Below are 25979 nucleotides of genomic sequence, written 5' to 3'. Positions count from 1 at the left end.
CCTCCTAGATCAACCACCTAGCAGGTCATCAGAACAGGGTCACTAGAACTCCCATCGAAAACAGATCTTTCAGTGCCTGACAATGTCTTTGCAAGAGGCAATGACTACTCAGACCTCCCACAAACATACCAAACCTAAACCTAGGACTTCATGCCTAGATTGCCGATCCCCAACAAACAAAAAGAAAGTAATCCTCACAAGCACATGTATCATTAATTGCTTAAGGGAAAAAAAAACTTTGGAAAGGGGATGAAACCACCTTGAATGGCCACAAGAAGCTCCTCCACAGCAAAGGCTCCCTCCAGCAACTCGTCAACCTATATGATGCAATCACTAAAACAAAAACCCATTAAACATACCTGCACCAAAAACAGACATAGGGTCCTCTTGGCCTAAAGGAATAGCACATTTGTACTACAAACTAATCCGTCCTCTTAGCCTAAAGAAATCAAACATTAAACCCTTAAAACAACTAGCCCTCTTGGCCTATAGAAATTAATCAAACTAGCTCATATAGATTCCTCCTTGGAAGAAGGCAGATATACAAAAATACGCTCTTTTCCATAGCAAGAGGCATACACATAACATGTCGTCAAATCAACCTGTGGGTTTAGGATGATAGTGGTAGATGGGTCTTGGCTACTCTTCGCATTACCCATATTAACCATTGCTTGCCGTATAGCGAGTGGTCTGATAACATTCCCCACAAGCGACCAGGTCCGGTCTCATTATCAATAACAACATCTGGACTAGGACCACAGTTGAAGAAGAGGTCCTCTTCATAAGCAAAATTGGCTAATGAATCCACAAACCGATTCAAATAATGTGGAATCAGCTAAAGAGAGACGCTCTCAAATTCATCAAGTAGGGTTATAGTAGTTCGATGATACATACGAAGGATGGGATTCCGGACTATATATGTCCCATTGAGTTGATTTAAGATCAGCTGGGAAACCCCTTTTACTAACAGCTACCAAATACTACCTTTCTTGACAATATTCAGTCCCATTATCAAGGCTTTATACTCCACAATGTTGTTAGTTAATCCTATCCCGAGATAAGAAGCTAATTTCATTGTAACTCTACGTCGGGAATCTCGGATAACTACTCCAAAACTCCCTTTTTTATTAGGACTCATGGATGCTCCATCAAAGTATAATGTGTATGTCCACAATGGGTTTACACAGCCAACCATCAAGAACTCCCCTATTCGTAATTATGATAGTCAAAATTCAACATATTTAGTGAATGAACTGACAGCTCCATCCCACCTTTATCATTAAAGACTACATGGACTCTCGTCAAAATCTGCAAACAGTGATGATAGAAGACCTTAATCTCCCAAACGAATGTCCCGTCATCTTGCTCAGTCACTTTATAGCCTTTACTCCACCAGATGAGCTTTCCGTGATGATATCACTGCTCTAGATATGGGTGCTCCAAATAAGGAATCAGTCAACCCATCAACCTCTATCATTGTTTCCTTGTAGATGTCTGATCAATCGCGCGTAGATTTGCAAGGCACTTATGTCATTAGCGTAGTCTGAAATAATAAGGTTCAATATTATTAAGATTAACCTTATTCTTAAACTCCACACCCTCCAGATTTGCCAATAATATTGTGGATTTATTCTTCCCGATCCTGACAATCCTATAAGGACCGTCCCATTTGGGCTCTAGTTTTCCTGGAAATAATTCTCTATGCACATCATAGTACAACATTAACTGTCCTTTCTTAAAAGTATATTTCTTTGCTTTTAGGTCATGGAGTTGCTTCATCCGAAGCTTGGTCACCTCCTGATGTAGCAAGCTCTGCAATTTAATCTCATTGAGGTGTGCCAAAGTCGTAAAGTGCTCTAAGAGGGCATCCCTATCACCCAAGGAATGGTTAATTGTGAATCTTATCGTCAGCAACTCGATCTCTAGAGGTAGGATGCACTCCTCTCGATATACTAGCTTGAATGGGGTGTGACCAGTAGCTCGTTTGAATGTCGTATTATACGCCCATACTGCCACATATAATTTGGTATCCCAATCCCATTTCTTTTCGGAGACTATCTTGGATAGGATACCCACAAGCTGCTCATTGGTACTTTCAACTTGTCCATTTGCTTGCGGATTATAAGGGGTCATTTTATTATGCTTGATTTTCCATGCTTCCATCAGACTTTTAATCACCTTGTTCAAAAAATGGGTTCCACGGTCTGATACTATTTCTTTTGGTGAACAAAATTGACATACGATTTGTTCCAAGAGGAAACTGGCAATTTCCTTTGCATCGTCTTTCCGTGTTGCATGTGCTTTCGACCACTTAGTAAAAGACATTGGAGTGCTTACTCACCCTAATGAATAGGATTTAATTGGCTCCATCCTTCTTACCCTCTAATAGTAAGTTTTATTTGTTTGTTTTTTGGGCATCTCAATCATTGATCTCATTGGTATGTTGCCTTGATAATCTATTTTAATGCCCCTTGCATTTGATAGCTATATAAAATCATTGTTACCACCAGAGATCCAAAGACCTGTATATTATCTTGAATCCATTGTTACCGTGTCCCCTACAAGATGACAAAGTCTCATGGACATATGCTTTGAAGTAGTGGAGTTACATCTTAATCAATGAAAAGCAAAATATATTTATTTTTTACCATCAGAAGTAACTGCTTGATTAAATAGCATTGCTTGTCTGTATAGACCTGATTCTTTTATCTTTGTTTTGGTGATTTATCTACTTTGATGATTGGATATCTCTCACTAGAATCTGATATTATATAAAATCCAACAAAACATTTTTTATTTTACAAATACTGTTGGTGGTAGGGGCTACCATGGAAGTGCCCAACAATAAGTATCTACATCTCTCCTTTGAGATTTGGCTTTTTCTCTTTGAAGGTGTCGACCCTAAACTAGCTTCACTTGTGTCTCTAGGGATGTGCATAAACTTATGGCATGCATGGAGGGCATTCTTTTTTTAACAACCCTTTTATGTAATCTAAATACAAGGATTGTGCAAGTCCCACAACAAGTCCCTAAAGACATCAACTATGGATGGAGGACATGCCTCAATGTGTTTCTTTTTCTAAAGGTTATATATAGTCTTCCAAATGTGAGTGTTTTTAACGATGCAATCTTGTTTTGCTAGTTGAAGCTCATAGTTCATAATTTCTTTTCAGGTTCAAGATATAGATATCGGGAACTACTCAGAGTTTGAAGTCAAGAAATTCAAAGTTAGCACCATTTAATGTTTTGAATCTATAATTACCAAATGCCGTAGGGAGGAGGGGTTGTAGAGAGAGGAGTTTGCAAGAGAGAGATTGCAAAGAGATGCAACTGGGAACAAGAGAAAGTTAGGTCTCTAAAAGAGGTATCAAATACCATATGAGGTCATGAGGAGGCCATGGAAGAGGTTTGTAAATGGGTTGAATGAAGACAAGTTGTAGAGAGTAGGTCGCAAGTGGTGGAGAGGGGATTGGAGAGATTGGAAGCTCTTTGGCATGACATGGAGAAAGTAGGTCAACCCTCCCAGCCCTAGCCACAACCTCCCCTCATCCCAATGACAACCCCAAGGACAACCTCATCGCCCTCATGGATAACCTAGCCCCACTCGCAGATAGCCACCAAGGCTACTCTCGAAGATTTGTCCCCTACCCTCAAGGAGACCCTTGAACATGGCCTTCAAGACCTCTAACTTGTAATTTTTTTATGCTCATTTGGCACTTTGTCAATGGAAATGGAAATGCAACAAGAAGAAAAAATGAAAGGTTCTCACATGCATTGCTATACTTGTTGATATTTGTTTGATGATATGGTCTTTCTTGAGTACAAAAGCCACGTGAAACATTTGCCTTTCTTTTGAGGAAAATGCATGTGTCTATAATTGTGAAAAGGCTAGTTCATTTTAATTATAGTTAGGTTGATTGAAATTTTCTAGATGCCACAAAAAACTACTATGGGACTACCAAATTTGATACTTGGAAGTGCAAGACTACCAATAATGGTTTAGTGAGATAGGATAGTAATGTCACTAGGGAAGTACCAAAAACTACAAGTTTTGGTATCCTAAGACAAAGAAAACCATCTACAAAGATAGTCCTAGACAGAAGCATGGAATGATTCCAAATACAAAATAAGTGTTCAGAGCTAGGGAATGTACTATCCAAATGTAGATTGTGATGCTTAAACTTCATCCTATTCTACTTTATGTCTATACAACTTCTATTCTATTTCTGTATTCTTACTCTCTCCCTCTATTTATCTCTGTCACTATCATTGCACAACTTTATCTCTTTATAGGAGTGAGGCTAACTTCATTTTGTGATTGCTAAGTGCAGATGGACTTCTTAGGTGACCATGACATGTCTCTCTCTTTCACAATCCAAGCCTTGATTTTAGGTGTATCTCCTTTAATCTTGCAAGTAGGCACATGTTGTCTTGTAATTGTGCAATCCTCAGATGTAGCTCTATTGGGATGCTAATGGCAATGCAAATGCGCAACATTATTTGCTATCTCTTTACATGCAAAGCTCTTTTATTTTCTTATTATGACCTAATAGACATCAAAAGAGTGATTGGAGATAAAGTGATGCAAACAATTCCTTTGATCATGTGAATGTAAAGCAAGATAAGCAATGCAAATAGCTATGCACCTTTTTATCATCAACATAGAAGCTAAATGAAGTAGGAAGCTGGATGTCTTTATTGTGCAAGTTAGTCCTCAATTATCACAATGTGCACATTGACCCTACCTTAATAATGATCAAAATTTTACTATCTAGCCAAACATCAATATCTTGTAATGAATTTCTAGAAAACTCCCTCATGTCTTGGTCTAGTGGCATCAGTTTCCCACAAACATAGTCTAGTGGCACCCTCACGTCTTGGTCTAGTGGCACTAGTTTTCCACAAATAGGGTCTAGTGGCACCCTCATGTCTTGGTCTAGTGGAACCATCTTCCCACAATTGTGGTGCCATCTTCTATACAAAAATATCATGATAAAGTTTTAAGTGGCGATTATGTACTTGTCAATAACAAAATCTAGTTGCACCTTACAGGTGATTCCATCTTGTACCTTTGTATCCTAACTTATATTTGAAAACTCTAGGATATTGTCTACATCTGGATGCTTCACTATGAACATGGTTCTTGAGGTCCGAACATTAGTGCTAGGGAAGAAGTCCATGAAAATGGTTATAGGCATAAAAGTGGATATTTTGCTTTGACTACTTGAAATGTTGGGCTTTAGGTATTTCTACACCTCGTGAAATATTTTGCACCTATAATTCTTGCTCATTCTAGAATTTGGTAATGGCCACTCCCTATTCTTGAAATTTAGAAGGGGAAGGTTAGACAAGGCTCCCCATTTTCCACTAGAGGAAGGTGTTATGTAAAAATGGTCGCAAAAGAATATGCCCCTCTCAGCCAGTGCCACTTTGGTCCTCCCTTTGTAAAGATCTTCACCAATAGAGCCACGAATGACATCCAGAACATCTACCACACATTCTATTGGCTATCACTCTTGGATGCTTGATGGATACAAGTCTATTAATATCAAATGGTCTTGTCAGTTACAAGGTGAATAAGAAACATGGACCTTCATTCATACCAAAAAGTAAATGCAATCAAATTAATCAACAATTGGATCTATGGAGAGTGAGATTAGAGGTAGTGGGCTCAAGATGAAGCTTCTTATGCATAAAAACATGTTGTACATGCACTTCTTTGATTGTCTTCTTGGAGCCAGAAAGCCTAAAATTTGTTACCCTGCAGGCCCTTCCAACATTATAAAAAAGGGTTGGCTGTCGAAGATCTCTTCTACTTTCTTCATTGCATGATTATATAACTTCCCTTTTTTATGGTCAAGGGAACTTACCTATTCTACTCATCAAGCATATTGAAAGTGACTATGGACTGGATGGAAGCACTAGGTCTTCTGCACCAAGAAGACACTATCAAGAATCGCGTGGTGGGGGGACTTGCTTGAGCTGCTGTGCCAAACACACACTGTATACACAAGAGGAAGCTCACTCAAGAACACAAGAAGAGAGATGGAGGCCAAAACGTTTTCTTGCTGATTTTTCTTCTTCTTCCACACACTATACAATGTACACATTAGGAAAAAAATGAACTCATAAATGGGCCCTTAAAAATAATATAGTTTAAGATGTGGGCCTTTTGGATTGTCCAATAGAAGGCTAGATGTTGATATCCATGGAGGGTGAATCTTCTCTCTCCAAATCTTGGGTCTTCTATTAAAAAAAGGAGTAGTGGGGGATTAAAAAAAGGGAGAATGAATAGTATACAAAATTTGAGTTTCTCTCACCTCGTATTCCTCCCCTTTTTTGGAGAATTTTCAATTTCGGTTTTTTTCCCTCTCACGAAATCAATTTGACCCAAAAGTTGAGCAATAGACCACTTTCCCTCCCTTCTCTATACTCGTGAATTTTTGTCTCCATTGAAGCTCCCTGCTGAGAGTAATTAGGGTTTTGAGCATTCTACTTACCTCTGCACTTTCTTCTCCACGCAGCTCCAGATTTTGGGCAAAACACAGGTGCCCATCTCTCTTTGCATTTTCTCTTGTTCGCTATTTTTTCAATAGGGTTTGATGTCGTTTCTTACTGTTGTTGTTATTTTATTGCAGAGGTTGTTTGGGGCAGGAGACAGAGGTGCTCATCTCTCTCTCCTTTCTTTCCCCCTCTCTCTATGTGTTGTTTCTCTTTTATGTTGTGTTTTCAATAGAATTTGATGTTGGTTATAATTGTTGTTTTCTTGCAGAGTTTATTTGGAGCAAGAGGCAAAGGTGTTAATCTCTCTCTCTATTTGGTTTTGTTTTTGTTGATATCTTTTCAATACAACACAATGTTAGTTCTAACCCTTGTTGTTTTGTTGCAGAGCTCATTTTGGGTGACATTGCATAAGTGCTTATCTGTCTCTCCCTCTCTCTTTCTCTGTCTATGTTTCCTCTTTTCTACTGTTTTTCAGTATACCTTCATGTAAATACTAACTCTTGCAAAATTGTATTTTGCAGAGATCAATTTGGGCAAGATTGGATAGGTGCTCATTTCTTTCTCTCTCCCGCATACTCACACAAACTCTCTCTTTCTTCCTCTCTGCATTATCCCTTTTCTATTATCTTTACAATAGGATTTGATGCTAGTTCTAACTTAAGGATCAATTGTTGTTGTAGCACTTAACACAAGGTAGAGCAAAGATTCTGTAGCTCAATTTACAGGTAAATCTACCATATTTTGTGGTGCCAAAATTTATTCATTTAATTAGTGAATTTTATATTTGATGGGATTGATGTTTTCTTATATCCATCATTTGCAATGGGTTTTTATTAGCAATGATTCAATCTTATCTTAAGCAAATCAACTTATAGGTAAATTGGCCCTGTTTTGTATTGCTTCTATTCATGCAGTTATCTAGATATTTTTTGCTAAAAGGGATTCATGCAAGTATTTTTATTAAAAGGGATTCACGCAAGTGTTTTTTTATACATGCAGGTATTGTACAAGGTTTAGGTGAAGCATATAATTCTCCATCAACTATTTTGATGTGGTGAGTGATTCCTTTGTGTTGGCATCGTGTGATCATAAATCCATAACCTTGTATCGGAATGCGACGAAACTTCACACGTGCACTCGTTAGGTGGCCAAGAGCCCTTTTTTTTTTGAAAAAAAAGTACATGCAGACCCCTGATCTGAAGTCTGGCATCTAGAGCCACTTTCCTGGCTTTTTTTTTCAAAAAAAAAATTGGGCTGTTAGCCACCTAACGAGTGCGCGTGTGACGTTTCGTTACATTCTGATACAGTTTAGTATTTTAAAAATTATCCCACACCAAAATTATGGATGGATTGATAATTGAGAAATCAATATCACGACTACTAGCCCTTAGAAACTTCGCACTAGATAAACTATACAGAGGCATTAGAAGTAAAGTCTACAACAAGAAATGGCAAATTTTTGCATGTTATTCCTATTGAAATTGGCAATGCTAACAAAAACTGTAAGTAAGAATTGAAAATACAGCAAAGATACACAATCAAAGTTGAGAGCAAAGGATAAGTGTAAAATTTTAATTCATATTTTAAGGACGCATACAATAGTTTTGCATTGGGACATAGTCATATGTCCAATGCACGAGGATAACACTATGCCAAAAAAGATAACATTGCAAACTGTGTTCATTCCATTGGAACGAATGCATCCTTCACTACTTGAAGATTTCTTACAAGTTGGAAGTCCTTGGGAGTTACAGTGATGCGCTTCACATGTATTGCACAACATTGAGCATCAGTCATCAAGTCAACTAAAAAGGCCTCTGCAACACACTATAGAGCATGAAGACGTTCTTTTGTGAAGTGGTCAAGTCTATCCTGATCTTGTGCCAAAAACCACCTCCTACTTTCTGTGCGGTAGAGGTCTTGCACAATCTCACGAACAAATCTTGAGAAGCTCGCCTTCGGAATGATGAGATCAAAAGAGCGTTGATACCTTCTAATTTCTCTCAAGGCCACTGTACTACCTGGCTTCCACTTGCGTTTCTTGTGAGGATGCTGAGGAGGACCCTTGTGAGGGCAACTTGAGGAAGGTGGATTAGGCTGAGAAGGGGGTGCATCTGAGCTAGTAGATGCTCCAAGGGGCTGAACACGATATGGGGCTCTGAGCAGAAGCTTATTTACAACCTTAGACCTAACCATCTTTCCTGCACAAGAGATGTAAGAACTCAATTTATAAGATAGAAAGTGAAACCCTCTTTTATATAACCCTAAACTGTGAGACTCATTCACATAGATGCACACTCTCTATTTCTCTTTTAAACTATGAATTGCATTCACACTGACTTGTATTGTTCATCTTACCATCTTAGCTCTTTTCAAACCCATTTGCTGCCTTGTCGAAGCCTTGTTTCTAGCCACTTGGCATGGTTTTCTTTGGCACTTGAGGCTTCATAATGCAATCTTTTAGTGACACGACGTGATTCCATCATGTTTGCAACCGATTCATCAACACTTTCATTTGCTCTCTTTTGCAAGAGTTTAGCTTCATCCGCTACTATAATCCTATACCACCAAGATAGCAATTGGATCATTGGATTGCTACCATTCACCCCTCCACCATGATTAGTTTTTCTTTGGTATGCACCACGCGCTATCCAATGTGAATTTTCCATCCCTTGTGTGGACCAACTTTTGATGCTTCCCTTTTCTGCAAAGTATGGCCCATGTGCCTCAAGGATATGCTATAAAAACACATATCACACATGAGTAAAACTACGCTCAATAGTTTATACAATTCATATAATTTTAAAATATTAACTTAGTACGCACCATGTAATGTGTGATAGAGCTTTTTCCCCATGCTTCCACCATGTTTTCGTAGAAGCTATGCACAGCATTGATAAATTCTTGCTTATCTTCATTGTTAAACACCATCTTGCAAAGTAAGAGAGCCACTTTGTTAAGACTTATCCAAACCTTAGCTTTGGCCAATCTTGTTTTTCCTCCATTACTTCAATCGGGAACTGCAAAATGTAACTTTTTCCACCCATCTTAGTCCTACGGCCTATGAACCATGACATTACCTTCCTCATTGATGGGTACTGAGAGAAACTTCCTAGCCTTTGCTCCTCCAAAGAAAGGCTTTTTTGGCAAGTTACCAGATTTTCCTGATCTCTTCTCATCTTTCTCAATCGTCACTTGATGCTTGTGTATCCCAATTTCTGATAGCACTCGCTCCACATTCCTACACGTTGCAATGGCTTCTTTTTCTGGTTGCATCCTATAAGCAAAGCAAATGTATTCATATACAAGTTTCTCCATGATTCTGACAAAAGCATGCAATGAACAAATGTGAATATGATCCAAGGGAATGTTGAATATGGGCTTCCAAGTGGGATCTTCTCTATTGCGCGTCAGTGCAGCACTTGTCACCTTTCGCAAGTTCTTCTTTTCGTCCTTTCCTTCCACCCTCTCTTTCAAGCAATATAGGCATGGATTCTTTGTATTTACACCATTGCAGATTACAGACATGCATTTTAAAGTTTTCAAGTCTCCTGCAAGATGCCATTCAACCAAGTATTGACCACACCCTTCAACCGAGAGCATCTCACCATGTTCCTGACGATCGATGATGCTTGGAATGCTTGTGTGCATAAAGAATAGCTGCAACACCTCAAATGTTTCCTTAGGAACTTCAAATGCAACGAGCCACCACACATCGCGCTCAGATTGAACACTAAAGTTCCCTGGGTTGTTCTTGTCAAATTGTAAAGCTCTATTCATCAGAGTTACACTAATTCTTTCAAGCTTTACTCCTTTGATGACCTCACTTTCATCTAATTTTATAACAAACTGTAATTTACCATTATATTCCTCAACAGACATATTGTAGTACATTACCATTGCCGACTGCACCTTGTTCAAATCTAAATAGTAATTATTGAGTTCGGTGAACTTCACCTCATATGTATTTTTGGTCCCAACCTTTAGTGTTTTCACACATTGAACATGCATGGGATCTCCTATCAACTCCAAAACCTTTGTATTAAGTTGCCATCGGGCCTCTATTAACTTTGAAGGTTGAGGAAGAGGCACAATTCTATTTCTCTTCAGCACACAACTAAACCCAGCCTTCACACCTTTGAATATATTTGAGTAAGTCGTTGTGCTAATGCCGGCCCTGTCACAAATAGATTGTGCATCCACAGCTGAGAACTCCTTTGACACATCTTTTAATGTGCACTCAATCACCTTTTCCTTCACAGCCTTAAACTTACGATTGCTCAAAGCGTTTTCCAGTGTACTTTCCTTCAGTAATCTACTAATACACGATCCAACCTCACCCTCACCTAGGTTCTCTTTCTGAGCTACCTTACATGCTTTGATACGTCACTTCCATTGGCCACTATGCACAATTAACTCATTGATTGGCTTCTTCTTTCATTTGCACTCCTGTGTTAGCTTGCTGTTGATCTTTCTCAAGTCTTCCAATTGTGCCTTTGCCTCCTCATATGAGATACCAATGTCATGGATAATGTCCTGCATTGAAATAATTTGATTGTTTTGTTGAATTACAGTGTCATTCAGTTGTACCACTTGTCCTATAAGTTGTTGTATATGAAGTTGATGTGCAGCGATCACATCATGGCAATTTTTTATGGTTGCTTGGCAAGTTGTAAATACTTTGAACACCTGATCATTGAGCCGCCTAGTATAACCAAGTAACCCATTTTCACCCTCGCACACATACTTTACCAAATTTGTGATTCCTGAGAAAGTTGGAGATCTATTGTTCAAGGGGTCAATTGGGTAGATTCCCCCATCAACCCACAAATGCAAATGTTTCAATCCCATTTTCCTGTAACTCCGCAAAACCTGAGGGTTGACTTGTATGCTTGGTTCTTTTGAATAATGGGGCATATTCAATCTCTACCTCAATATACAGCTCCTTCTTTCTTGTATTTATTTTACTATTAATAGAAACGTGGAGCCTACTTGGTTGTCACAAGAGGTAGAGTGGAGATGCACAAAGAGGCACACAAAGGTTCCAAGGGAAAGGAGGGTGTAAGTAATTCACTCTGTTAATGAAGGTTGCATAAACACAGAGAAGAGGTCACAATAGAGCCATAAGAGAGTATAGATATGGAGAAAAATAGCTTAGAGGGTACGGATGTCCAAGACTTTTCGTATTTTTAGATATTTCTATTTTGCCTCTAAAAAACACGAAATTTGACCAGTTGGTTTGTTTTTTTACCAAAAGCTAGGATATAAAAAATTTCCAAAATATCTTTAAAGGAACTTTCAAAATTTTATTTTCCTTGTTCTCGATTAAAAAATCAATTACCTCGTATCTACTAATCATTTTGCATTGAAAACAAAGCACCACACTCCCATAACTAACTCCTTTTTTAATATAAAATTTGGTTGAAAAAGACTTCTTGAATGAGAAGAAAGAAGGAATCTGAGTATATCTTTGTAGATAATATAAAAAAGGCAAAACGAGATTGCAAAAGTGGAGAGAGAGGAGGATTATTTTACTATTCTTCTCTCCTCTTTTCCTTGTTTTAAGGAGGAGAGAGGGGGGGCTAAAAGGCCCGTTCGTGAGTTCATTTTTTTCCTAATGAAAAGTATAGATAAGATACAACATAAAGGAAAGTGGCATTCTAAGTCAAATAGTGCATAACCGACTACACTAATCGACTGGCACTATATCTTTGCCAACTATAGGTAGGTGTAACAAACTAAATATAATAAGTGATGAGTCAGTGGCCATGTGAGTATCATAATGACCACCAACGTGCTAAGTGTAGACATGCGGACTCATCTAGCCAGGCAATCCATCATCAATGTCCGCAAGTGTTGAGCTTTCCATCTCAACACTCCCCCTCAAGCTTAATTCTATCTCTGCAACTCCAAGTAAGCTTCGAAACTTTCGAAGCTTCTCTACACCCAATGCCTTTGTGAAAATGTCAACTATATGATCCTATGTGCTGACATATACCAAGTCAATCTCTCCTGCAAGTACCTTCTCTCTCACAAAGTGGTAGTACACCTCAATGTGTTTTGTCCTAGCATGGAACACTGGATTCCTAGCTAGCTATATGCTGCTCATGTTGTCACAATGAATGACAATTGGACCATCTCCCTGCATGTCCAAATCACCTAATAATTTTGGCTGCCACACCACCTCACATGTTGCCATAGCAGCACCTCTGTACTCAATAAAGCAATTGTAGGTTGCTTTTTGCTACTCCATGTAACTGCTGCACTACCAAGGGAAAACATGAATCCACTCGTAGATCTTCTGTCTGACATGCTACCAACCCAATCTGCATCTGTGTATCCAAAGACTTGTACGTCCTTACCTGTCTCATAAAAAAGTCCACAATGTAAAGTGGATTTCACATACCTCAATATACGTCTAACTGCATCCAAATGAGGATTTCTGGACATCTGCATAAACTGACTGACAAGGCCAACAGCATAGCTCAAGTCTGGCCTTGTGATAGTCATATAAATCAAACTCGCTACTATCCTCCCGAACATAGTAGGGTCTTCTATCTCATCCCCAACGTCAACACTCAACTTCACATTTTGCTCCAATGATACTGAAAGAGGCTTACATGCTATCATACCATACTTGGATAACATATCCAAGCCATATTGTCTTTGGGATATCCATATACCATCATCACATCTGATCACGTCAATACCAAGAAAGTATCTCGGCTCACCCAAATCTTTCATCTCAAACTTCTTCTTCAAGAAGTCCTTAACTTCAGCAATCCCAGTGTCACTGTGTCACTGTCACCTGTAATAATCAAGTCATCCACATAGATGACTATGATGACTAAACCTGCATCTCCCTTTGTCACATAAAGTAAGTGATCAGCATCAAAAATACAAAATCCAATATTGACAAGATACTCTCCAATCTTGTCAGACCATGCTCTAGGTGCTTGCTTCAGTCCATAGAGTGCCTTCTTTAACCTGCACACATATGTGGGATGCTCTAAATCCTCATAACCTACTGGATGCTCCATATACACTTCTTCTTGCAATTCACCATGCAAGAAGGCATTCTTAACATCCATTTGCTGCAAACTCCAACCTTTGGCGACTGCCAAGGCAATCACACACCTAACAATTGCCATCCTACCAACTGGACTGAATGTATATTTATAATCTATGCCATATGTTTGAGCATAGCCTTTTGCAACCAACCGAGCCTTATACCTGCTAACTGAACCATCTTCATTATGCTTGACTTTGTAAACCCACTTACAGCCAATAGCTTTCTTACCCTTAGGTAAGGGTACCAAATCCCAAGTCTTATTGGCTTCTAATGCAACCATCTCCTCATCCATTGCTGCATCCCAATGAGCATGACCAACAGCATCCTCAAAACAAGTGGGCTCAACATCCTCAACTAGTTTCACCATATAAGCATAATGGTGAGGTGCATAACCTTCAAAACCAAATCTTTTAACAAGATATTTGACCCTGCTAGATTCTCATACCACCGGATCACTCAATGGAGCCTTTACATTATTATAAGCTCTTTGTACACTTGGCATCCTAACTGAAGGAATGCCAAGCTCATTATCCAAACTCTCTGAACCACTAGAATCTCCATCAAATCCCAAATGACTAGTAGATGCATCATTACCATCTAGCGCTTTCTTCTTTCCCTTATCCTTTTGCAACACTTATAGTTCCACCCGAAGATGTGGGACTACTCCTTAGTCTCCCAGACCAAGGGCCGACTGTAGGTGTAGTACCAGATGATGTTTCTGGTCCACTAAGACTCCGTGATTCTTGTTTATCTTTTTGCACATAGCTTTTCGGATCATTATCATTCAAAACATCACCAACAGGTGTATACCAACTTCCCATCTCATCAAAGATAATATCCCTGCTCACTCTGAACTCACCTATGACAGGGTTATAATAGCGATATCATTTCTACTCTAAAGAGTATCCAATAAAATTACATTTTTTTGCCTTTGGATCAAGCTTCTTCTGTAGCTCATCTGGCACATGAACATATACAACACAGCCAAATACCTTCAAGTGCGATACATCAAGCTTCTTGCCAGTAAAGCATTCTTCAGGAGTTATCCCATGAACTGCAACTGTGGAAATTTTGTTCATAATGTAAACAGCAGTATGGATAGCCTCAGACCAAAAATGTTTGGGCATATTCTTTTTAGCCATTAATGCCCGTGTAACTTTTGCAATATGTATGTTTTTTCTTTCTGCAACACCATTTTGCTGTGGGGTATACCTGCAAGTAAATTGCCTCTTTATCCCATGAGTCCTCAAGAAGCCACTGAACTCATTAGAGAGGTACTCTCCCCCTCCATCTGATCTCAAGCACTTCACTTTTAAGCATGTTTCTATTTCAACAGTTGCCTTAAAAGATTTGAAGTGCTTAAGCACATCACTCTTTTCCTTCATAAAGTAACCCATAGCTTCCTTGAATAGTCATCAATAAATGTGACAAAGTATTTGTTGCCACCAAGAGATACATTCTGTGTATGCACTACATCAAGTATTTTTCTACTCACTTCTCTGTCATGTGAGAAGGATTGTCTTGCTTGCTTACCAAACTGGCATGCTTCACAAACTTTATGCAATTCTGCAACTCTAAAAGAATGCAACCCTGTAACCAATCCTCTGGACTGCATTAATTTCAGTCTTTGCACGTTTACATGTCAAATACGTTTATGCCATATTTCAATATCTGCAACTACTTTTTTTCCTTTAGCATACATAGCAGCATTCATTGTAAGAATTCCAGCATCTAAAGTGAACATTCAGCCAACTCTACTTCCTTTTGCGACCAACCTGTACTTATCATTACAGTCTTCTACAAAACAACCTTTTGCATTGAATCGGATCTGCAACCCCTGCTCTATCATTTGGCCAATAGACACTAGATTCTTTGTAATTAAAGGCACATGTAATACATATGTCAGACTCTTTGTCTGGCCATCATACAAGGACAAGAAAATCTTTCCAATGTGTGAAATTGGGTGGCATGAATCATCACCCGTCTACACATAACCTGGATTTTGTAAGTCATGCATCTCTTCAAACCATTCAACATGACTGGTCATATGATTAGATGCACCTAAATCGACATACCATACATCATCATGTGTCCCCTTTCCTGTAATTGCATTTATCATATGCTGCATAACAAATAGACGCTCATTTTTGTCTTCATTCTGTCGTGAAGACGATGCATAGTTTCCTTGTTGCAATTTACCACTGTGAATATCATCCTTCTTAGCATAACAATTGGCTGCAATATGTCATGTTTTGCCACAGTAATGGCAAACCATAGCATAATTTCCAGAGTCTCTATTCTGACATCCACCTCTTTCTCTAGAGCTCCCCCTGCCTCTAAAGTTTCCTCTGCCTCCAAAATTTTGCATTTCACCAAACTGTTGATTGAACCTGTTTTGCTGGTTATCGCCAACACGTTCCATACCACACCCTGTCGAAGAGGATCTACCATGTTCCCTTCTTGAACTCGAGTAAAATGCTTGGACCTGTTCACCATTTCTTTCAGACGAATCACCCTGCATATTGATCTCTTCAGTAATCATGAGAGAGATCAGCTCATTAAAATCTGAAAATGGCTTCTGTACATATACTGAAGTAACAAATGATTTTCATGCCTTATCATTATTAAGGCCACTCAGAGTGGATAAAACCAAATCATCATCATCCAGCATTGCATCAATCGCTGGTAAAGCATCTACAATGCTCCTCACCTTCAACACATACTCATTGACAGACATTTTTTCTTTCTTCAAGGCACTCAACTCTTGCTTGAGTTGAATCTTTCATGCCTTTATATTTACTAAAAACATGCTCTCAAAAGTTGTCCAAGTTGCATATGAAGTTTCTGCATTCTTGATATGTCCCATTATAGTATTATCAATTATTGCAAATAGCCAGTACATTGCCTTTTTATCTTTCATATTCCATTCTTTCCATACTTTTAACTCATCTGTAGTCGGAGGGATACCTAGCTCTAGCTCCTTTTCTTCACCTAAAACAAACTCACAAAGGCCCTTTCCAATGAGGAAGTTCGTCACACAAAACTTCCATGAAGAGTAGTTGTTCTTGTCAAGCTTCTCAATAATGGGATTTCCACTATTCTTTGGCATATCACAAACAAGGATACAACATAAAAAGCTAGTCTTCTGCAATCTTTCACAATATGTGCACAGCAATACACCAAGCCTTTTTCATTGATTGCTTAATAGTACATGTAATATGTAACCTGTTTACAGATAAACCTTATGTTTGCTTCCTGCAAACACCTCAAAAATTACAGATTCGCAATCTGTAGCCTGTGCACCCACTTTTAGTCAATACAGCCAAAATCACAGTGTACTCTGAAACTACTGTCCGCAACCTTGTGTCTCTAAAACAAGGCCCGAAACGACCTCAGACGCCCAAAATAACTGCGAAAGGTCCTAAAGGGCTCTTCTTCAGAATATGTAGTGATCTACTCGCACACCAAATCTCACAGCAATCAAAGATTTTTGCTGGACCCTGCTTCCGGTGCCTCCATAGGCGCACTATCCAAAAGAGAGTGTGTAAGAATGGGAGAGCTTCTTACCCGTTGCTTGATTGCTCGAACCTTGCTTCTTCTCCTTCACTTCAGCTTTCAAAATCAACCTCTTAGTGGTGCGGCTCTGATACCATGTCAAGAATTGCATGGTGGAGGGACTTGCTTGAGCTGTTGTGCCAAATACACACTGTATACACAAGAGAAAGCTCACTCAAGAACACAAGAAGAGAGATGGAGGCCAAAACGTTTTCTTGCTGATTTTTCTTCTTCTTCCACACACTATACAATGTACACAAAGTATAGATAAGATATAACATAAAGAAAAGTAGCATTCTAAGTCAAACAGTACATAACCACTTACACTAATCGATTGGCACTATATTTTTACCAGTTGTAGGTAGGTGTAACAAACTAAATATAATAAGTGATGAGTCAGTGGCCATGTGAGTATCATAATGACCACCAACGTGCTAAGTGTAGACATGTAGACTCATCTAGCTAGGTAGTCCATCATCAATGTCCGCACGTGTTAAGCTTGCCATCTCAACAAATACCTCCGTGGAGTAGGAAGATGGAGGGCAGAGATATGTGGTTGATAGAATGAGCATTGAGACTCAAAGATTTCAAATGTGGAGAAGCTTCTGTCAGCTTTTTTTCCCTTGATAAGAGAAAGGACTAAAATATGATGGCAAAACATTATTGTTGGAAAATTGTAGTACTCCACTTTACTACTAGAAAGTGACAATTACTCTACTCATTTCAACAAAACTAACAATATAAAAAATGCCAAATTTATTTTCCAAGAATATGAAAATGATTTTCTTAAAAAAAGTTACATTACAGAAGCCTTCTCCTTATTAGTGGAGCATACTCTCTCTCTACATGCTAAAAGGCCAAAAAGCGACCTCAAACTTTCGCTAATGTCGCACATTCTCATACGTATTTGTATCCACATTATTATCACATACATTGATTTAATAAATTTAGATTTAATTTGACAAAAAATTAGATAGTATTAATCAAAAAAGATACAACATGCTTAGTTGGATAGTGATTGATAGACAATATGTTTACAAAGATATGCAAACAAAGAAACTCACTTTTTCTTCAACTCCTTTGATGGCGAAGATGAGGAGCCTTTAGACATGACCAAGAGTTCTTTCTTTGACTCAAATATGAGACACTTGCCCTTCTACTCTTCTTATAGTAGAAGTGGATTAGACACCTTGCCTAAGCTCACTTAATATAGCATGCATGTAGATTGCTCCACCTTGATCAAACAAGTAGAGAAAATTATACAAATTTTATAAATTCTTGAATCTTCATTTTTATATTATCCCCTTTAGGCAAGCACTCCTTGTGGAAGACAACCATATCAACATAAGAAGATTATTGATGCACTCCTTCTAGGATGAATCCTTGCACTAGTCCATTTGCCTTGATTCTTCATGACCTGACAAACTCATCAATGAAGAGTAAATCCTAGATCACATTGTAAAATCAAAAACATCATTACTAACTAACTTGGAGTTATCAGAATGGAACAAAGCTTCACAATGGGGCATATCAAATCCAATGAGTTTGTTAATTAAATCTCAATGAAAAATAAATTTTGAAAGGCCTTGGTCTAAAGTATAGCATTTAGAACCATTTTTTGGACAGGAAAATTATCCCAAACACCAAGCATTGAACCTGGTCCTTGCAGCATTCATTTTTCACCAAGATTTGATTGATAATCTCATCATCAAGACCAATGCATAAACCGATCAAGTTTTGACATATGAAAATGTAGAGAACTTAGAAAACTTACTTTCTTCAACTCATCCTGCAACTTCAACTCCTCATTTTTTAATCAAGCACCCTTTTGAGTAGAGGGATCAAAAATTTTCCTCATAAATGAAACCTTAGGACTTGGTCTAAATAGATCATGTTGCAAATCTTGGAGCTCAACCTCTAAAGTATTGTAATTTAATTCAATTGCAACAATTTCTCCTCGACAACTATGATTGCACTCACTATGTCCAAGCTTATGCCATCATACATTTTAGCCCTTTCCACTACTAGATGAACATCCACATAACCATAATTAATGATGGCATCCACCAACTTTAAGATTACACTTTCAAGAGTTAAATATGACATATTAAGAAAGACCTTATCCATACATACAAAGATGATGGCTACACTAAGAGGATGGCTTCATAGCATGAATCTTATTAATAGAGATGACCTTTCCCAATGTTCATTCTCACACTTTCAAAATTGGAGAAAAAGTCACACTAGCACTCATGAAAATAGACTCGTCACAACCAATATTTAATAATCCTAAGAATGTGAAGACAACCACACTAACAAGGTCAACCACCAAGCATAGCATGAAATATTAACTAGTGGAAAACCACCACATCAAAAGTGTAACCACTTTCCCATCTTGACCTTAAGTGGGTTGAGATGGCAAGCTCAATAGGTGGGGTTATTGACAATGGACCACCTAGTTAAATGGGTCCACGCCCCTACACTTAGCACATCAATTATCAATATGATTCTCACATGGTCATTAACTTATCACTTATTGTATTAGGTTTGTTGCACCTATCTACAATTGGCATAGTAGATCCCATTTTAGATCCTCAAGGTTACAAATGTTACTTTTAGAGTATATTGCCATTTCAATTATGTCAACCATAAGTAGATTCATAGGTTACACACTTTGAATCTCTAAGTTGTGACATCTTTTCTTGGAAGCAAATACAAGTATTATTTGCTAACACGTTGCATATTATATGTACTATTAAACAATTTTAGTGAAAAAGATTGCTTAGTGTATTGTTATGGAAGGTTATAAACTTGCTCAATATTTTTATCGATTTTGTGATATCAACAAAGAACAATGGAAACCCCATCATTGAGAAGTTAGACAAAAACAACTACCTATCACGAAAGTTTTGCATAACAAACGTCCTTAGTGAAAAAGGCCTAAATGAGTTTGTTTCAAGTGAAGATAAGGAGCCAAAGCTAAGTAACCTTATAATTGCAAGAAAATTAAAGACATGGCAAAAATTGAATGTTAAAATAAAAAGGTGATGAAATAGCTATCTGCAATTTGATAATACTATGTTAGAGCATATTAGAAATACAAAACTTCATATGTAACTCAAATGATCTTTGAGAATATTTTTTCAAAAGATTTAATTCAAGCAAGACTTGAATATCTTAAAGAAAGAAAAAATATATGTAAATAAGTATGTTTTGAAGGTGAAAAGCATTGTAAATGCCTTAGTGGCTATTGATACAATGTCTGACGATGAGAATTTAGTTTCATCTACTTTGGTTGATCTTAATAATGAGAGCCTAAAAATCATTTGTCACTTCTACGTATATATGAAAGTCATTTCCAATTTTTGATGAGTTAGCCTCTCATGAATACTAAAGAGATCAACATGTAAGGTGATACATTTGAGAAAAGTGATATAAACATGCATATTATAAAAGTTGCATGAAAATTCATAGTTGAAAGAATTTACCAAAATATTTTTATCTAAAGTTATTCATACTTTTGTGTCTATTATTATGAGCAAGACTCTTACAACGCCTAATGTGTTATACTTGAAAGTGTTTGGTCATATTATATATATTCATGTACCAAATAAACTACAAAGAAAACTTGATCTAAAACTATATTTTCATTGAATGTTTTTTAAAATTAAAAAAATATCACTATTATGACCCAATAATAAGTGAGTTCAAAGTGAGCAAGGATGTTATTTTTTGAGATGAGTGATTAGTATACATCTAATGAAGATACATTGGATAATGATAATAATCATGATAATTATGCACATATAAAAAAGCAAGAATCATTAAGCCTTAATGAACAAAAAATATCAAGTAGTACTACATCTACAAATCCTTGGTTTGGAAAATTGAGAATCAACCCCACATCCTTATATACATTTATAAGTGTTACAAGTAGAGATACCAAGTGTTAAAAGAAAGGAGTATCAAATGATAATGATGCATCTACTATTCATTTGTGATTTTATGGAGATTACAATCGTTCAAAGAATTTGAATGATAAGCTTAGTATTCCTTTAGTTACGACACAAGGTGAACAAAGAGCTTGGTAATATAAAGGCTCCACTAAGTAATCCAATAATGCATAGATCTAGTGAGGTCAGATATCCTATTAAAAGATTTGGTTTAAAAAGTTATACAACTCACTTTTTATACTTAAATAATAAAAATAGTTGAGACTATTGAGTCCACTTATTTTGATGATGTTGATCATGTTCATTAGGATGCAACAATGAATGATAAGATGACTTCACTAAAAGCCAACAAAACTTGAAATCTAATACCATTGTCTAAGGGCAAGAAAGCCATTAACTCTAAGTAGGTCTTTAAAACTAAGCATAATGTAGATAATTCTATTAGAAGATATAAGACTAAGCTAATTGCAAAAGATTATACTCAATCATATGGCATAGAGAATAAAGACAATCAATCAAGTTATTAGTATAACAATTCTTAAATGTGTAATTGCTTTGATAGCAACAAAAGGTTAGAATTTGTAACAAATGAATGTAAAGAAAACATTCTTACACATAATAAATTGCAAGAAAACATATATGAAAAAACTACCAAATTATGAGGATTTAAAGCAATTCATATATATATTTGTAAGTTGAAGACACTCTACAAAGAACAAAGTTTCTAATACATGGACTAACAAGATCTAAGAGTATCTTATCAACATTGACTTCCATGTAAAAGATACAAATTACTCAATTTATATAAAAAAGAGAGATACAAGTTTAGCTATCATAATTGTCTATGTGGATGACTTGATTGTTATAGTGATATAAAAGTGAAACAATTGAAATTAAAAACCATGTTTAAAAAAACACCAAGATGAAGGATTTGGATAAGCTAAGGTGGTTTATTAATGTTGAGATGATCAAATGTAATAATGATATGTGGCCATCCCAAAGGCAATGAACAATATGACAAAGTATATTAGCCAAATGTAAGATTGAGTATTGATGTTAGGGATGCAATAAAAGATCCTATTATATTGGTGAAAATAGTAAAAGTTTAAATTTACATAACTATCACAAAGCTAAACAAAAGCAATGTTATACACTTTCTCAATCAATCTATGAAGACACCTAAAAAGTCTCATTCAAATGTAATTAAATACTTATTAAGATATGTAATATCCAATTTGCAATATAAATTTTTTTATGAAAGGTAATAAAAATATACAAGTATTTAGATCAATAATATATTTGACAAAAGCCATAGCAATAAACCCAAGTCTTCCCTTAGTAGTGCAATAAATACAATTAGTAGAAAGCAACTTACAACTACTTAATCAAATACAAAGATCCAAGTATAGATACAATTATGACATTATGTGAGATGATATGGCTACAAAAATTAATGGGTGATTTATATGCATAAGGAGATGGTTTAGTTATCATTCAATATGATGATTCAAGTAGCATACAATTAGCTAGGAACCCAAGATAAAGTTTAGTAATAATCCAATTGAGTAATAATCATGTAGGTAAGATGCAACTTTATTAGCCACTCAACACTACAATACATATTCTCATAGTTCATATACATTTTAATAGAAACAAACAATCAATTCACGTATGTTGATAATTTTAAATTTCACAAAACTTTACAATGATATTTCCTCATACTTCACTTTATTAGCTCCTCATTTACGCTCTTTCAGACCCTTCATCTATAACACCCACACAACCTTCCACATTCTAGACTCCTTGCTAAAACATAGAGCCATCAACTGGGGTCATCATAAAAAATTCCTAGGTACAGCCTCATAGCTAATGCAACATATCAAGACAGTCATATGAGAGCTGCAGAAGCTGCAGTTCGTGCACAATACCCCTAATCCAAATTAGGGCCAACTTGCATGACGCTCGAGCATATCGAAGAGGTACAGACCTGGCAACAACCTTCTGCCCCGACAATTGACAGCAATAATTCAGCATTAAGGCTGGGAACTTCACAAACCAAGCCATAGCAACTAAACATTAGCATCATTCTCAGATGACGAGACACTTACCGCCTGCACCAGCAAGGCGCTGGGCATACGAGTAGAGAAAGAGCTCCATAATAATCTCGGAGGTGAGGGTGGTGTCAAGAAGACACCATTGCAAGAAGACAAGAAAGAGAGAGAATGATGAAGAAGGAGATGGGAGCGGCCTTCGTTTTCCCACAGCCCAGCGGGGTTCAGGGATGAATGAGCTCAGCCTCAGCCACCGAAGCCGTAGAGGGTGCGGCCCTGGCGCTTGAGGGCGTAGACAACGTCCATGGCGGTGACGGTCTTGCGGCGGGCGTGCTCAGTGTAGGTGACGGCGTCCCGGATGACGTTCTCCAGGAAGATCTTGAGGACCCCCCGCGTCTCCTCGTAGATGAGGCCGCTGATGCGCTTCACGCCTCCTCTCCTGGCGAGGCGACGGATGGCTGGCTTTGTGATGCCTTGGATGTTGTCGCGCAGGACCTTGCGGTGCCGCTTCGCCCCGCCCTTCCCCAATCCTTTTCCCCCCTTGCCGCGCCCCGACATCCTGACTGCCGAGAAGGTGGATGGTCACTATACGCGCCAATAAAAGCCGAGATGGTCTGTCTAGCTAGGTATTACGAAGATACTGGGCTTCGGAGACTCGATCCGCTCTCTTATATCGGCCAGGGTTCGGTCGTCTACTAGCGGTTGCGCGTCCTGTTTTCAAATTTGAATTTTCCCGCTCTTCCTTCCACATCCAAAGCCTAACCCCTCGCCGTTTCTCGCATCCAATCACCCTCCCTGTTCACTTAAAACCAAGGTTCAATGCCAATTGACTTCCGCTCTTGAAACTTTAAAAACCCATTCCTTCTAGCTTTCCACACACATACTATAGGGTCGAATCGTATTGACTAGTGTTTCTTATGCACTTTGCATTCACCGAACGGTATGCTTTGCAGCAGTGTTGTGAGGGAAGCGAAGTTGCTTCCTTTTCTCACTTCTCCCAAACACACCATATTTCACTTTTCTCATTCTCTCCCCATACAGAAAGACCATGCTACTCTAGGCTATACCAACATCAAGCAAGCTTTTCTTTTTCTACCAACAAATAAAGACATGTACCATGAGTGCTTTAAAGTCCTCCCAAGTGTCCACTTCACGATTTTCTTTCTTCATATAATGCCATTAAGTGTGGAGAAAACTCTCTAAATGCAAAGTGATCATTTGAATATTTTGATCATTCATCCTTAAGAGAATGTCAAACCAAGAGTTCAATTTGATTACCTGCTCTTCAAGTTTAGATGGAGAAGAAGATTGACCATTACATTTGGGTAGCATTATGTTATCTCTAAGTTCCCACTCATTCTACACAGGTTGCCATTTATGGATTTGATGATTTTGATTACCTGTAAAACCATTGTTGCTTGAATAATTTCTAGCATAAGAAAGCTAAGGTCTTGGTGTATGTATAAGTGGTCTTGGAGGAAGAACAGTCTCTTCTACCTCAAAACTGGAAGGAATCCCTCATTTGCCAACAATACCTTGCACATTGACATTTATATATTGGAATGGTACTCTTTCAACATGTACTCTTTCAGCATGTGTCTACAATTTCTCTCTATCTTGTGATAAATTTTCCCTTTGTTTCTCCTTCATTTGAAGTTCCCTTTCTTTCAACATAAGTTCCATTTCCCTAGCTTGGAATTCCATCCATTTTTCAAATTGATCAGGAAGTCTATCAATGGAAGATCGAGTCTAATTCATGGCATCTAGCAATTGCTCATGTCTAGAAAAGTGTTAGGTCTCATGCTCACACAAAGTACAATTCAATTGTCTAAGTTCCTCGTACACTCCATCATTTGAAGACCTTTGAGTATCACTTTCCAAGAGGGAATCTCTAATTTGTATTACATGCTTCTTTAGAGCCTTATTTTTGCCTCTATGTCCTGTCATGGTAGAGCAGTCCTACAATACCTACGGTCATTAAATTTGCTATAACTTTTGCTAGATAGCTCGAATTGATCAAATTTTTTATTTAAATCAAAGCTTAATGCTCTCTTTAAAAATAATCTTAACCTTGCAACTTGGTTTAGGACAGGGTTTAGGATAGATCTTACCGAAACTATCCAAGATTTTGTTCCTATCTGAATGACCCTATGGGAGACGTGTAAATCCAATTACAGCCTTATTTGACCTTATAGAATCACTATTTGAGTTAGGAAGATATTGTAGGACATTGAAGCACTTGTAAATTGTATGTGGGATGCTTTAAATGACTTGTACCACCTATATGTGGCCCTAAAGATACCATGTTTCTCATTGTAAGTCCTGCTTTCACTTGTTTAATATGTTATGGACTGAGGGTCAACTTATAAACCACTATAGGGCTGAAAATAGGCCCGAATCTTCAATGATGATACCATCTTTAATCCTCCACAATATTCTACATGTGTTAGGGATAAAAGGGTAAGATGGGCTCCTTGCATGGGCTCTGAGACTAGAGGGCTATTCAAATTTTCTCCTTAAGCCGAGTTGTGCATCCCTTCAAGATACTTGATACAAGGGAGAGTCACCTCACTATCTACCTACATGAAATCCCTATTTCCAACTCCATTTCGCATAAGATTCCTTGCATCTCATTGAAATTTGAAATCCTTAATTCAAGTTCATAAAAATCATGCTAATTGATTAGTATAAAATGCCACTACCATGTTTAAAGTTCCCATGAGGAAAAGTAGACAAGTCAGATACAAGACAAAAGGGAGTCAGTGAGTCCACTCACCCTGTACAATGCATTATGAATTTTTAATGATCAAAGCAAACACCCACTAGTCAAGATCAATAATTTCA

The 25979-nt window shown here is 37.6% G+C and overlaps 1 protein-coding gene across 1 annotated transcript; it reads right to left on the bottom strand.

The window, feature by feature from the left end:
- Positions 1-22847: 22847 nt before the first annotated feature.
- LOC148011445 (histone H4) lies at positions 22848-23892 on the bottom strand. Its single transcript, XM_087670199.1, has one exon. The coding sequence runs from the start codon at positions 23691-23693 to the stop codon at positions 23382-23384; it is 312 nt and encodes a 103-aa protein (XP_087526325.1). The 5' UTR covers positions 23694-23892; the 3' UTR covers positions 22848-23381.
- Positions 23893-25979: the final 2087 nt, after the last annotated feature.

This window comes from Lygodium microphyllum, chromosome 28 (assembly GCF_053477565.2).
Source record: "Lygodium microphyllum isolate KBCC chromosome 28, Lygodium_microphyllum_v1.1.10, whole genome shotgun sequence".
Classification (NCBI taxonomy): Eukaryota; Viridiplantae; Streptophyta; class Polypodiopsida; order Schizaeales; family Lygodiaceae; genus Lygodium; species Lygodium microphyllum.
Note: the sequence above shows the minus strand (reverse complement) of the source record. Positions and strands in the feature narration are given on the sequence as shown.